Raw genomic sequence first — 13,559 nt, 5'->3', positions numbered from 1 at the left:
CTCAGTGGTTGACCGAACAACTAGTTCAATCACTTGTAACTCTCTTACTTAGATTATTCACCAGTTGTTTGGTCAAATACAAGTGAAAATAACTTCCACAAGTTACAAGTAGCTCAAAACAAAGCGGCACGAATTGTTTAAGGTTGTTTAAGGTAGAACCAATGTGAGGTCAATGCATAATAGTTTGGCGTGGTTAACGGGCAAATGTAGATTGAAGTACTTCCTAGTAACATTTATTAGAAATGTTGTTGTTACAAAAATACCAAAAATTATACATAATAAATTGTCATTTTTTGCAGATAGTCACAATTATGGTACAGGTCAGATCAACTGAACATCGAAGATACTGTGAAACAAGCTGACCTTCCTCATGTCCTGCCGGTCAGCCTCCTGACGGCCTGCTGCACTGCAAAGCTCCCCATGTGGACACGGGAGGAGAGGAAGGACATCACATAGCACATCATCTATAAATTCCATCAGAGACATTTGCTGTCATCTTCGTTTACACTCCCTGCTGCCTTCTGGAAGGAGAGACACTCGACCTCTTCGAATCATCAACGCACAGCTTCTACCACCTCCTACAGGTAACCGTAGAAATAACCCACCACGTCTTGGTTTTTCATTTGTTTTTAACCAAAACCTAGAACATCTAAATGGTTTTCAGCTTGTTTCTTGGACAATGGTGATACGTTATAGTCTGATTATGAGCTGTTTTTTCGATCACAATTAGGAAATTATTTAGAATCAGTGAATTGTAAACTGGTTATAAAATACACGTATAGCCAATCTATTTTATATATGAACTGTGGTATTGTGTCTTTTAAAACCCTGCCCGAACTCCCGCCGCAGCGAGTTTGTTTTGGGTTTGTTTGCTTAGTTTCAGTCCCGTCCTGTGGGTGGCAGCATTGGTTAGTGCAAACACTGCAAAAGTTAAGCATTTACTGATTTGTTCAAAATTAGGTTGGGGCAAAGGACAAAGGCATCCACAGCTCTTTTTTCTTTGTCGTCCCTAAATGGTATTCAAAGAGAAGCTGAATTGATTTCACTTTCTTATGCATAATACATTATGCAAAACACGGGTTCTATTCATTATTAACGTGTACAAAAAAAGAGGTTTGGCGTTCAGCTGACATTTGATGTAATTTGCTTGTCAAAGAGCCATGTTCACGTAGAAAGCTATTCATCACGGGATCTGTGCCACGTGATTGATTGACAAATTATTTCAAATTCACCAAATGAGGTGGGGGGGAAAACATTATTTTTCCAAATCCCTTTTGTTAAACGGAATTAACGTTTATTGTTGTCTGAGGCTTCAGAGTCAGAAAATATCTAAAAAAAAATGCTGCACATTATGTTGAGAGTTGGTGTTATTCCTGAGAAAAACACCTCAGTGCAGCAGCCCAATTTCAAATATTTGCCTCATGTTTGTAGATTTTCGTTCGAGGGTTGGTGTTTTCCCCGCTCAGGGCGCTTTAGCATAGCCTCTGGATAAATATCTGCTCTCACTGGACGCGGGGTGTGAGTTTTTTGTGTGTGACTTATGTAATTTTGAAATTAGAACAATAATATCCCACCTCATACGAAACTCCCTCAGAACCGCAACAAGGTCGCCCCCTTGAAGCCGTTCTGCCCCGTGATTGGTCGAAACGAGGGGGCGTCGTGCTAAACAACGGAATCCAGCGCTCCGATTGGTCGAGGCCACGTCAGTCAAACTGTTGCCCGGCGACGTGCTTGCAGCTTGTCAAGCGCACGATCCTGTTACTGTAGCCGCCCGCTGTAATGAAAATACCGTCGTCGGTGGGTGGATGAGCGGGCCCCGGTCCATCACTGCTTCTCACCCAAACACGGAGCGAGTGAGTGCTTTATCCCTCCATTGCTTAGATCAGACCAAGAACTCGCAGATACATCGTGGATACGTCTTGTGGAGGATCTTGATCCCGCACGCTTCAGGTTTGTTTTCTGTTTTTATTTTTTTTTTTGGGGGGGGGGGGGGGGGGGGGGTAATTTTGTGTGTTTTGTGAATGAAGCAGCGGGAAATACAAGCGGCTCAGTGTCAACTACCCAGAGTTTGTGTTAGAGGAGGTAACGACGTGCAGCATGTCTGTGGTGAAGCAGTGATGTTTGACTTGTTGGATTTATCGCTGCTCTGCACTGAGAAATGTCTCTCTCTCTCTCTGTCTCACACACACACACACACACACACACACACACACACACACACACACACACACACACACACACACACACACACACACACACACACACACACACACACACACACACACACACACACACACACCACCACCACCATGACAGGTGCATGCAGCCAGGCTCAGCCGTCAGAATAAGCCACATTGTGTTTGCTGGATGTGAGTTGCCCCCTCACTCAGTGACGCTGTTTGCAGGATCATTTATTTTCAGAGACCGGTTTCTCCCCAGTCTACCATCCCAGAGTAGATAACAGTGCTGTGGTCATGTGAAGAGGCTGGCAGGCTTCTGTACTGCGAATTCCACACACAGTCCATTACCACGCATGAGTCACTTTGTTGATGGAGGGGGAGAGAAAGGAAAAGAAATATATGATCCACACAGACTCCCAGCACATTCCTGATCATCTCAGCCTTTTGAGTTCTGGGCCTGGGGGGGGCAGCCGGCTTAGATCTGCCCTGGATAAACAAAAAAAGGAGGTGAACTGAGGAGGTTGAGGACATTTTCTCAGTGGTGAGAAAGTGTCTGAGTTCAGCCTCATATTGTTCACCTCAAGTTTGCCCACAGCTGCTATCAGTTTACCTGTACTGAGGCTTCAGCTGCTGAGTAAGATAAGAAGTGCACGGACCACAGAGGGCGATACTCTGGGAGACAGTTTATTTTGGTGCTGTGGTTTTTGTCTTTCTTTCTTTTTTTTTTTTTTGCATTGTGACGAGCTGCTCCTCTGCCCACAGTTCTGTCGTAGGAGACTGCGAGCGTGAGCAGAAGGCTCTGCAAGTCCTTGAGCTCCCCAGCAAGGAGAGGATGAAATGGAGAAAGTGGTATCAGGAGTCTTATCTGATTCAATAAGTCTGAAGAGTGCGGAAACCAGAGGAGAGGCTCAGATCACTTTAGCATTGTGCGTTTCACTGTAACGAAAAGGTGGAAATACTGGAAGAAACTTTTGCAAAGGAGCCAATATTTACAAAAGGTATAGTACCTTTATTATTGCAAAGGGAATGAAATATGATGCTGTCATCACACATGGATTATCCATTCACCCTGCATGTAGAGCGCTGCGCAGCCTGTTAGAACTGTCGTGCTTCTGTGCCAATAGAGAAGATTTGTCAAGGAAATAGTTCCGATGATCTGATCAGGTTATCTTGGGTGGTTAAGAGTTTGATCATATGGTACAAAGCCTGTGTTATAAATGGGGAGTTTGAAAATGAGTTGTATTTGACAGGCGAGGGAGTTCTGATGAAAGATTTCGTTGAATTGCTTTCCAGGATTTACTCAGAATCGATAGTAAAAATTGGGAAAACTCAGCATCTGAGGAGATAATTTCAATCATCATTTCTTATTGAGTTCACTCGTCTTAATGGAGGTGTGATGATAAACAGCTTCAGCTTCCTTCAGCTTGTGTGTTTCAATCTTCACACTAAGTAGCTCTCAGTGAGACGAGATTTCCTAGTTTCACTGCAGGTGAAATAGGTGTGCTTTAATTTGCCCCGTCGTTTCTGTGCAGGTGAGGAGGAGCCACCGGACCAGGCATGTGGCGGATATGATGGCTGGCAGCGGGCGAGCGCCCCTCGGGAGCCGACAGCTGGCCGCCTCTCGCTGTCCTGTCGCCGAGGCCCCAGAGCCTGAGCTCCACGCCCGTCACACAACACACCTTATGACTTCATGAAGACCCCCGACATTGGTGATGTAATGAATAAATTTGAAGTCCTTGGGATTGTGGGTGAAGGTGAGAGCTCTCATTTGCTAAAAAAAAGAAAAAAGAAAAAGTGAAATGTTTGTATATTGCGTTTTCATTCTGTTTCAATATTCACCTCTAAAGTCGAGCCTTCAGCCAGGGGCTTACACACACGCACACGCACACGCACACACACACACACACACACACACACACACACACACACACACACACACACACACACACACACACACACACACACACACACATTGAGTGACTAATCATTTCGTTGTTTTCATCCAATTTTCCTGTGGAGCAAGGCCACTAAAAGGCTAATCGGTGTGGCTCAATAAGGTCAAGTACAAATTTTCAGAATTTTATTTATTCATTATTGAACATTTGTATGTGAGAATCTGGAGCTCGAAGCTGCAAAATAACATTCGCGTTGTTATCTTAGTGAGTGGTCAAGTGGTGGTTTTGGCGGTTTCACAAGTGGCAATAGGACAGGGTGATTTGATGGTTAAATTCCCCTGAAAAGGCTTCTCCAGACTTTTTTTTTTTTTTTTTATGTGTTTTGTTTCGAGCCACTGGGTTGATATAAAGTGGCAGCAGCCCTGAGGTGGGGCCACCCACTTGTCCCAGTTTTTACACCCCACTCCCACGGCCAAGCAGTTTTATAATGTGTGGATAATGTGTCACTGGAGCACACAGGGAAACTTTGAGCTGAGTTTCAAAGGCTGAGTGCCTGTCCAGCGATGAGTTGGCCTGGTAGGAAGTCAGCACTAATAGTGCCGCATTAAACTATAAAGTTGTGGAAGTTTTTTCAGTCCAGCTCCAGTCAGTGCCAGCCTGTGCACTCACGGGGCTGTGCGCTCCACTTGATCCAACGCCATAGATTTTTCCTCAGTGATCTTGAGGTCAGTCAATTTTGTTAATGATTTAGGTCGAAAGTGTTCAATGTAGGCACATCCCAGCAATTAAAAATACACTGAATCTTATGTAATAAACTGCTCCAAGTTCACAAAGAGGAAATACTGTAATGAAGACTTTGTTCTGATGGTTTCAGCACATGTTAATGTTATCAATGTCAATGCGTTTGTTTATAATAACAGCATTTGGAGATTCCCCTATAACATCGATTCCTACAGAGAAACGATATAATGTGTGAATTTAAAAATCCACTCAGTAAATTACTCTTAATTCCCATTTGTGTGTTTTGTTGATTTCAAGTTTGGCATTATGACACAGTGGACAGTGCTAATCCTCCTGGTTTAAACCGACTGGTCTTTTTTGTTGCGTGTGCTCCCTATGGTTATTGTAAATTCCCTATACATAATGTACAAATATTTCGTTGTGTCTCTCGATCTGCCTCGGGTGAATTCTGCACACTACACTTTGTTGGCTGCACTAGGCTCCAATCCCCTGTACGTATAAAGATCCTAAGTTATGCAAAATTCACTTCCTAATGGTGGTCTTACAGTAATATGTGTCCCCAGAGTGGGTATGAGGCTCCAGAAGTGAAGAAAGTCCGTCATCTCCCTCACTTGCTCCATGTTTCAGTGATTTTGTGCTCATACAGGCGAAGCAGACGTTTTCCCTTCATGACATCATGCGGGGAAATAACTGCTCCCTCTGATAATGGATACTCATTTTGACGCTCGCACAAGTAAATAAAAACTAACAAAGATTAGCGATAAACTGAATAAATTCATTATAATATGAAAAACCATGTTAGTCTTACAGTTCGCAGGAGCTAGCGTTAGCTACTTGGTTGTAACTTTAGCAACACATTCGACCAAATTAACTAACATTCAGACACACAATATTTTTAATTCATCATTCTGAAACATCCTGCTGCAGCTGCAGAGTCTGAACATCTCCTTCTGGGTCAGATTCTGCTTCAAACTGGTTGAAAAACAGCGTTTCTACGAGCCGTAAACGAGCGATAAATCCACCGTAAACATTAGCGCATGGTACAGAAAGCTGCGTCTCTTCCAGGGTTGCCAGATCTGACTCACTGGATTTGAGACAATACACTTTTAATTCAATGTTGTTGGACCTCATCATGACATCGATGGGAAATTGTTGAAAAAGTGTCTAATATGGGACCTTTAAATTTGGTGGTTTTCGAAGCTGGATGGATGGAACAAAATTCATTTATGTAGCGTTTACAAATTCAACACAAAATCAAATCTAGACTCCACAGACAAGCGGCAGTCCTTGTTTGCAACCACAACATCAAGAAGCATCGAAATATTCTATCAATTATTAATTAGAGTTTCTTCCAGTTGATTCTTGGAATAATTAAAATTGATATTTTAAGCTAATACGCAATTCTAAAAGCATTGGCAGTCCTGTAAAGGGCATGCAGCCGGCTGTAAAATTGCTAAATATTAAAGAGTCCCCTTTTAAATATTTAAATCAGATAAATATTGTTTTAGAGAGCATAGATCACTTCTCGTATCTGCTGTGTCTGTGAAGGAGCGCACATCCATTTATCAGACGGTGACTCTGTCCAAGAGTGTGTGTGTGTGTGTGTATGTGTGTGTGTGTGTGTGTGTGTGTGTGTGTGTGTGTGTGTGTGTGTGTGTGTGTGTGTGTGTGTGTGTGTGTGTGTGTGTGTGTGTGTGTGTGTGTGTGTGTGTGGCTGCCAGGGTCGATAACATCAGACCTAGGGTTGAACACTTGTGTCCTACTTTCTGAGCCACCCGTCTTTTTATAGCGGAAGGATGTTTTTCCTAAATTCAGATAAGTTTAGTAGAAGCCCTGGAAATCTGACATTGCTTTTTAACAATAAGTAAGACTCAGGATTTAATTTTTTTTATTATTATTATTTTACTTGTTAACATTGTTGGTAAGCTCACGTCAGGTCATAATGACAATTGACCAAAATGCACTTAATCTTTGTTTATTTACAACCATAAGGCTCAAACCTTAGTTAATTGTGTGTTTTGGTTCTGTTTCAGGTGCCTATGGTGTTGTTCTGAAGTGCCGACACAAGGTAAATGAATGCTTTATATTGTGTATTTTATATTAAAAAAAAAACTTAAACCAGAAAGCAAACAAAGGTTTCAAAAAAAAAAAAAAAGTTGGAATCATTTTATTTTGTTATTGTCATCATTATCTGTGGCTGATGGCGGTCATATCTCATTTCCCATTTGTTCATATACAGAATTTATCCATGCACTTAGAAAAGAGGGAGAATGGTATACAGATTATTATCAACGTTAATGAGGCACAATATGTACAATTTCAGTTGAAAAATGAAGCATACCTAATCAATGAGTCCATAGTCCACTCTTGTCCTCCACTTTGTACAAAAAGAGCAGCAACAGGCCCTGGCTAAGCTCGATGACATGATGAACACCACAGTCACATTTGCTCTTGACAACAACTAGAGAAGTATCTACTTTATGAACAGATTGAACACAACACAGACTGTCTGCGACTAGTCTTATATAGTACATTTTGACATTTCTTGTGTTTATTTTAGTGCTGTCAATCGATTAAAAAAATTTAACAAATTTATTGCACCATTTTCTGTAATTAATTGCGATTAATTGCATTGAATTTCTACTGAAGACTGAAGCTTGTAATTGATATTTATTCAGGGAAAACCATGGAATTATTGTCGACTCAACAGGCAGAGACTATATTTAAATTCAAAGACTATTTTTCTAACGTCCTTTTAGCGTTTGGTGAAACTGTTTCTCTCCAAGACCAGCAAAATAATAAAAACATGAATAAATTAATTAATAAACATCTAACATAAGTCTGGGTTTTGTTAGAGTGCAGGTCCACCACTTTGAGAATTTGAATATTTCTACAAACAAACACACACACACACACACAATATAGAGGAGAGCCAGGGAAAGAGAGAAAGAGGAGAAATTAATATTTTACCTGCAAGTACTTCCTCCAGCATTAGTAGTTTGGTGGCTCCTGGTCAGCCAACATGGCAACCTGCTGTTTTGCTGCAGAATTACTTCTGTGGTCGTTAAATTCAGTTTTATAAAGTAAAGATAATGACTTTCACTTTCTCAATCAGCTGTCAGGGAACTTTTAAAGTGAAACTTTCGGCCTTAATATTATTCCACTCGGTATTGTGCTGCTCTGGAGTCACGATGCTGCGCCCATAAACGCTGCACATACTGCTCCGGTAAGGGGGTAAAAAACAAAACAAAAACAAAACTACGTTAATTACGTAAACAAATTTCACGAATTAAACGTTTCATATCAGTTAATTAAATTAAAGCATTATTTTTGACAGCACTAGTTTATTTAATTTAAAAAAGCGTAATTTGTTGCTGATTTTCCTTTTAAACAAGGAAGCGAGTAATCATTGTGGCTTTATATGTTTTCTTAACTAGTAAATTGTGAAATTCACAAAAATTGTGTTCACAGAAAAAAATGTGCCTCCTTGATATTAGTCATGTAATCGCTTCCTTGACACAAGAAATGTCAAAATGTACTATATAAGACTAGTCGCAGACAGTCTGTGTTGTGTTCAATCTGGTCATATTATTTAAAATTCACTATCTAAAGGTTTTCCAACGGTAATAATCGTCCTCATACCTGGACTGATGCCCCAGAAGTGAAGACAGTCTGTCCTTTCTCTCTCTGGCTTGTTTCACTTTTTAAAAAGTATGTTGCTCCAAACAGCCAATCAGAAATCAAACCCTATATAGTGTCATCGGGGGTTTAGCCAATCCCAATCAAGGTAGGCTCCTCCCTTTGACTCCTCCCACAGTTAGGCAGCTCTGCTCTGGCACATGGCACCACGAGAGGAAGTACTTCTTCCTCTTCCCAAGATGGGCATGTGTGGGCGGAGCCAGTCCAGCTCACACAGACACAGCAGATTCTGAATGTAGCGCCTATGATCTAATATTCAAATGGAGGAGAAGCTGGATTTGGGTCAATAAACTTTGAATAAAATGTTTTTGGACGAACAAGACTCATGTGAAAGTGTTGAAAAACTGGATAATATGACCCCTTTAATAAAAAGCGGTGAATTACAAAAATAGGTGCCGTAAATATTTCAGTTCTCTTTTTATTGTCAACAGTTTCAAAGACATAGCTTCACCTCCTCTCGCACACATTAAATCCATTTTACAGACGTTTTCTCTCTTTTTCCATTCAGTGAACCAAAAGCATCTTTCATGGCAATCTGTCAACAAAATTCTTTCTGGACATGCTGCTGTTTTTTCTTTTTATTCTGACACCGCTTCAGTGACACTCATTTGTTATTAACCAAGTTGGGAAAATGAGACCAACCGCTGGTGTTTCTATCCAATGTCTATCCAAAGCGGACTTTTGTTTATGTTTGGCCACCAATCATCAGCAGAGTTCAGAATGTTTTCTTTACTTAAGTACAAATCTTTAGGGAGTTGTTGTGTGTGTTCATCTTTATGTCAGCAAAAGTGATTACTTCACTTTTTGTCATTACGGGGTGATGTTTCTTGTGCCTTGACTGTTGGTCCGTCTCTGACCAGGGGAGACATTTTGAAAGGATTGTGTACATTTGTTCGACTTGCTAGTGACCACAACTGTTCCTCTTTATCATTAGATTTGTTATATATCGATTGTAATTTCTCTGAGGGAATAATGTTGAGCTGCAATATTTAACTCCAGTTGCTCCAATAATTGTGTCTGTATAGAATCAAACAAACACTGTATTTTGTAAAGAGTGACGTTTATCGAGGAATGACTTCCTTATTTGAGTATCACACATTTACAAACACAATAGTGAAACATCAAATAGGCATGTCCTGACTGGATCAACAGTGTTGTATTTTAAATGATCAGCTCAGCCCTTAAATTGAGCCGCTTAACAACCTCACTAAAGCAGCTTTAGCTTTGGGATTCAAATTTATTGTCATTACACATGCACAAGTCCAGACTAATGAAAAGTCATTTGGCATCTTATTCAGAAGTGTAATGTAATTACATTGTTTTGTAGAGAAAATGATTAGAGAATGATTATTTCTGTATATGCATGTCCAGAAATGGGAACTCCATTTATGTTATTCAACAGGCGTTGTGAACAAATATATAGTTCTATCAACCACTGTACATATTTAAATATTATGTGGAAAGTAACAAAAGGTGAAAATATTTTAAAGTAGAAAGCAAAAACTGTCCAACAAGCCCTTGTGATACCTGCAGTAGCAGCATTTGAAGAGATGGATGCATCAGAGCTTCATTCAACACGACTGCGTTTGATAGATGAAAAAAAGTAGACAAAGCAGAGTTTTTGGTCAAAGTGTGGTGCGGCTGTGACACTGAAAACAAAACCCTCTACCAGCAGAGCACACTGCGGAGATGTTCTCCGAGCAGCTTCACTAAAGTTCTGGTGCCTCCTGAATGTCTGGTGTCTGAGCTGAGAAGGCCCTGCTGGTCCAAAGAGTGACTTTGTAATTGCACAGCCATCCACAACTCACAGGACTAGTGATGTGTTTGCTGAGTAAACTCGCCTTCAGTGAGATTTTAATCGCTCCCTGTAACAACTTACATAAAGGCAAAAGAAACACAGTTAAAAAAAAAAGAAGATCTGTAACCAACAGACTGTGACATTTTGAAAACTTCTGGTAGTTTGGAATACGATTAGTTTTACTACAGACATTTGGAGCTCCCAGGTTTGATCCATGTCACAGCTGGTTTGACTCTCATTGTCCAGTTAAATCCAGCTGTGTCTCATGCAGATGTGGAGACCCAGAGAACATCCAGCATCCAGCAGATGATTAACTAGTTGGGAATAAACAAAGTTAATCTAAGTTTGTTTACAACAAAACCAATTTGAAGGTCAATATACCAAGTGAGTGAGAGAATTGGATCCATCCATCCATCCATCCATCCATCCATCCATCCCTCGTGGTTTGATCCATGGCTCAGAAGAATCCAATAACAGTTGCATAACTTGCGTTCATAAGAAGCGTCAGCCGCTGGCTTTTTACTGGGGCTGCTACAGCAAGTCATGGCATCTTTCACTAGACTTGAATAGTTTTTCACACCAGACACCAATTGTCTGCTTTATTTGTTGCTGTCCAAGCCGGGAAAATTAAAGCGTTCGCTGATGCTTCTGGTGGAAAATGTGTGTCCGTTTCCTCCAAACCAGCTGATTTTCAATCCTAACACTCATGACCCACTTTCTTCAGTAGGTAGGAAGTGATGGACTTGAGACTAAAACCACAGGCGTGTGAGTGATGAAGATACAGTTTACACAGTTGATTTTTGTGGAATTTATTGACCAGGACAACAGAATTGCAACACACATTCTTATCACTTGAGGCCATCGCATTGCAGATCAGAGGGTGGTGTTTGCTTGACAGATAAAGAGAACAAAGACACGCAGTCCTTTAAACCTCAGCTGTATTCCAGCTGTTGGGATTGAAAGGAGGTTTGATTTTACACATCTGATCAGCACAGTGTTTGTCCCCACATCAGCTGCATTGCAAGAATGACTAAGAAGCTGCAACAGAGCGCTGGATGATTGGTTTTAGTCTTTTGTTCCACGTTCAGGATCAACTGGCAGTAAGATCAGCTTGAAAAGATAACAGATGAGTCTATTTAAATTCTTCCACTACGTTTGTTTTCATTCACGTAAGAGTGGCTCTGATAGGTCGTCCTCATACCGTGTTTTTTAAGCATAAGAAAAAGGAAATCAAAAAAGACCAACAAAAACCAAAAAAAAGCCTTCCTCTGAAAAGCCGACGACCCACACTGCAGTAATAGCCTTGTCATCTCAGTCCATTTAAGGAAGAGGCTGTGCCAGGAATTGACAGCAATCCAGCAAGAATAAGACAGACAAACTACCTCCTACTTACAGACATCTGCAGCAACGAGACAAAACACTTTCTCAGCCCAGCTCATCAGAAATATGAATGTTCTTTCATGTTCTGCTATTGTCTTTATTATAATTCTTAGTACTGCAATGTTCTGTTCCAGTCGGTGTATCTATTAGCTTGGTTTCTATTGCCAGTCACATGTAGAAGGCAACGATGTGGGGCAGGCAGTCAGAAGTGAAGAACAAGCAGATAGCCCTGGTGTAAGCCGGAATAACAGGCTGTAATTACTGCGCTTCATTATTCAGACTGATTGATCACAGGCCAAGGCAGCTGCTAATGGCAGTGTCTCCACTGATACAACACAACTTACATAAATACACTCGATTAGGAGCGTGCAGCATGACACAACATGACATATACTACCTAATAAAGTAGTGCTGTATAAGTGTTCACTTAAAAGTGCAGGTGTGATGGGAGCTTTAAAAAAAAAACTAAACATAAAAGACAACACATTACAAATGTCCACACAATTTATAGAAAATGTTCTTTTTTCTCCCTCAAAGTCCATATTTTCTGTCTTCAACCCTCATCTGCTTGTTTCCTGAAATAAGTATTATTATGCTTGGTTTTCAGATACTGATTATGACAAAACGCTCAGCCATTAAATCTGAAAAAACACGAGAGCTTTGTAAAAACTACTGCCCTAAAGGGCCCCGAACATCAGCCACGTCTGAGCTGGCAAAAGGGAAATGTTGTAGAGTCTTGGTCGTGGGAGATTTTACGACACTAATGGGTCTGAAGTGGTTGTGGGGGGTCTGCGTCTATTATTCCTCACTAATGTGCTGGATAGTATCTTACTGCAGGCAATTTGAAAAAATGTTCTATTATTGTTCATTAGCTGTGTCTCCATTAGCTGATACGACTTGACTATACACAACTGTTTTCTAATGTGTTTTTAACCAGCTCATTTAATGTTTATAAACTTCTCTAGTCTATGACACATAGACAATCCTCCAATAATGAGACATTTTCCCTCACACTGCCTGGAAATACAATAATGTTGCACTTTTGACGGGTTATCTGTTGGTGACTTTAATGCTGACGTGTCAAAGCACAGGAGGACGAATTATCTGGCTGCAGATCAATGTGGACTAACGCCATCTGGAAAATATTGTATTGTTAGTGTGAATGAACTGACATGTTGTTTTTTCTAAAGGATAACTCAGATCTATGCTGCATAATGATGTGTGCATACACACGGACGCTGGCACAACGTCAAACAAGCACTCCTTGCACACTGAATGCTCAATGCCTGTGTGGACTCCTACACAGCAGAGTAGTCGGACGGTGCTGCGACGACAGTGTGCTGGACGGAGAAAATGGCTGCATTTATATGGAACTGCAGCTGCTGGTGGTGACAGAGCACACTTACTCCACGAGAGCACGCCCCTTAAATTTGGTTTATACAATGCATGTATTTAACCAGAATAATTAAGTCCAGGAAGATGTGTGGCCAAATATAGAAAGGATAGAAATAGACAAATGTGCATTCATCGCTTTCTCCAGATTTGTGTGAACCTATTTAAAAAGCCGGTGGTTTGCTGTGTGCATAACCCACATCTGCTTTACAGGATTAGACAGGAGCGTCGCCTGGACTGACTGGAAGTGGCTCAGACTGAAACCTTCTGACACAGACCGTGTTAGAGTCTTATTTCTGGATCTCGTTGAACTTGAGAAGTGTTCAGCCATGATAAGCAGTTTTGTGCCATTCATTGTTGATTATCCGTTCATTCTTTGAAAAGCAGTAGTTATTTAGAGCGACTAGTTACTTGGTGGGTCAGTCAGTATAGCGACACATACTCTTAATTCACAGCTAGAATATCCATGGTTCT

The 13,559-nt window shown here is 40.9% G+C and overlaps 1 protein-coding gene across 1 annotated transcript in view; it reads left to right on the top strand.

Annotated features, from left to right (window-relative positions):
* Positions 1 to 1,766: 1,766 nt before the first annotated feature.
* LOC308116208 (cyclin-dependent kinase-like 5) overlaps positions 1,767 to 13,559 on the top strand; it is a gene marked incomplete at its 3' end in the record, with an annotated part of 53,772 nt that continues 41,979 nt past the window's right edge. The window contains exons 1-3 of the mRNA XM_080474247.1: positions 1,767 to 1,950; positions 3,713 to 3,934; positions 6,850 to 6,884. Coding sequence (XP_080330373.1) covers positions 3,871 to 3,934; positions 6,850 to 6,884 — 99 coding nt within the window. The 5' untranslated portion in view covers positions 1,767 to 1,950; positions 3,713 to 3,870. The remainder of the gene's footprint in view (positions 1,951 to 3,712; positions 3,935 to 6,849; positions 6,885 to 13,559) is intronic.

This window comes from Lipophrys pholis, assembly GCF_963383615.2.
Source record: "Lipophrys pholis genome assembly, chromosome: 10".
NCBI lineage: Eukaryota > Metazoa > Chordata > Actinopteri > Blenniiformes > Blenniidae > Lipophrys > Lipophrys pholis.
Note: the sequence above shows the minus strand (reverse complement) of the source record. Positions and strands in the feature narration are given on the sequence as shown.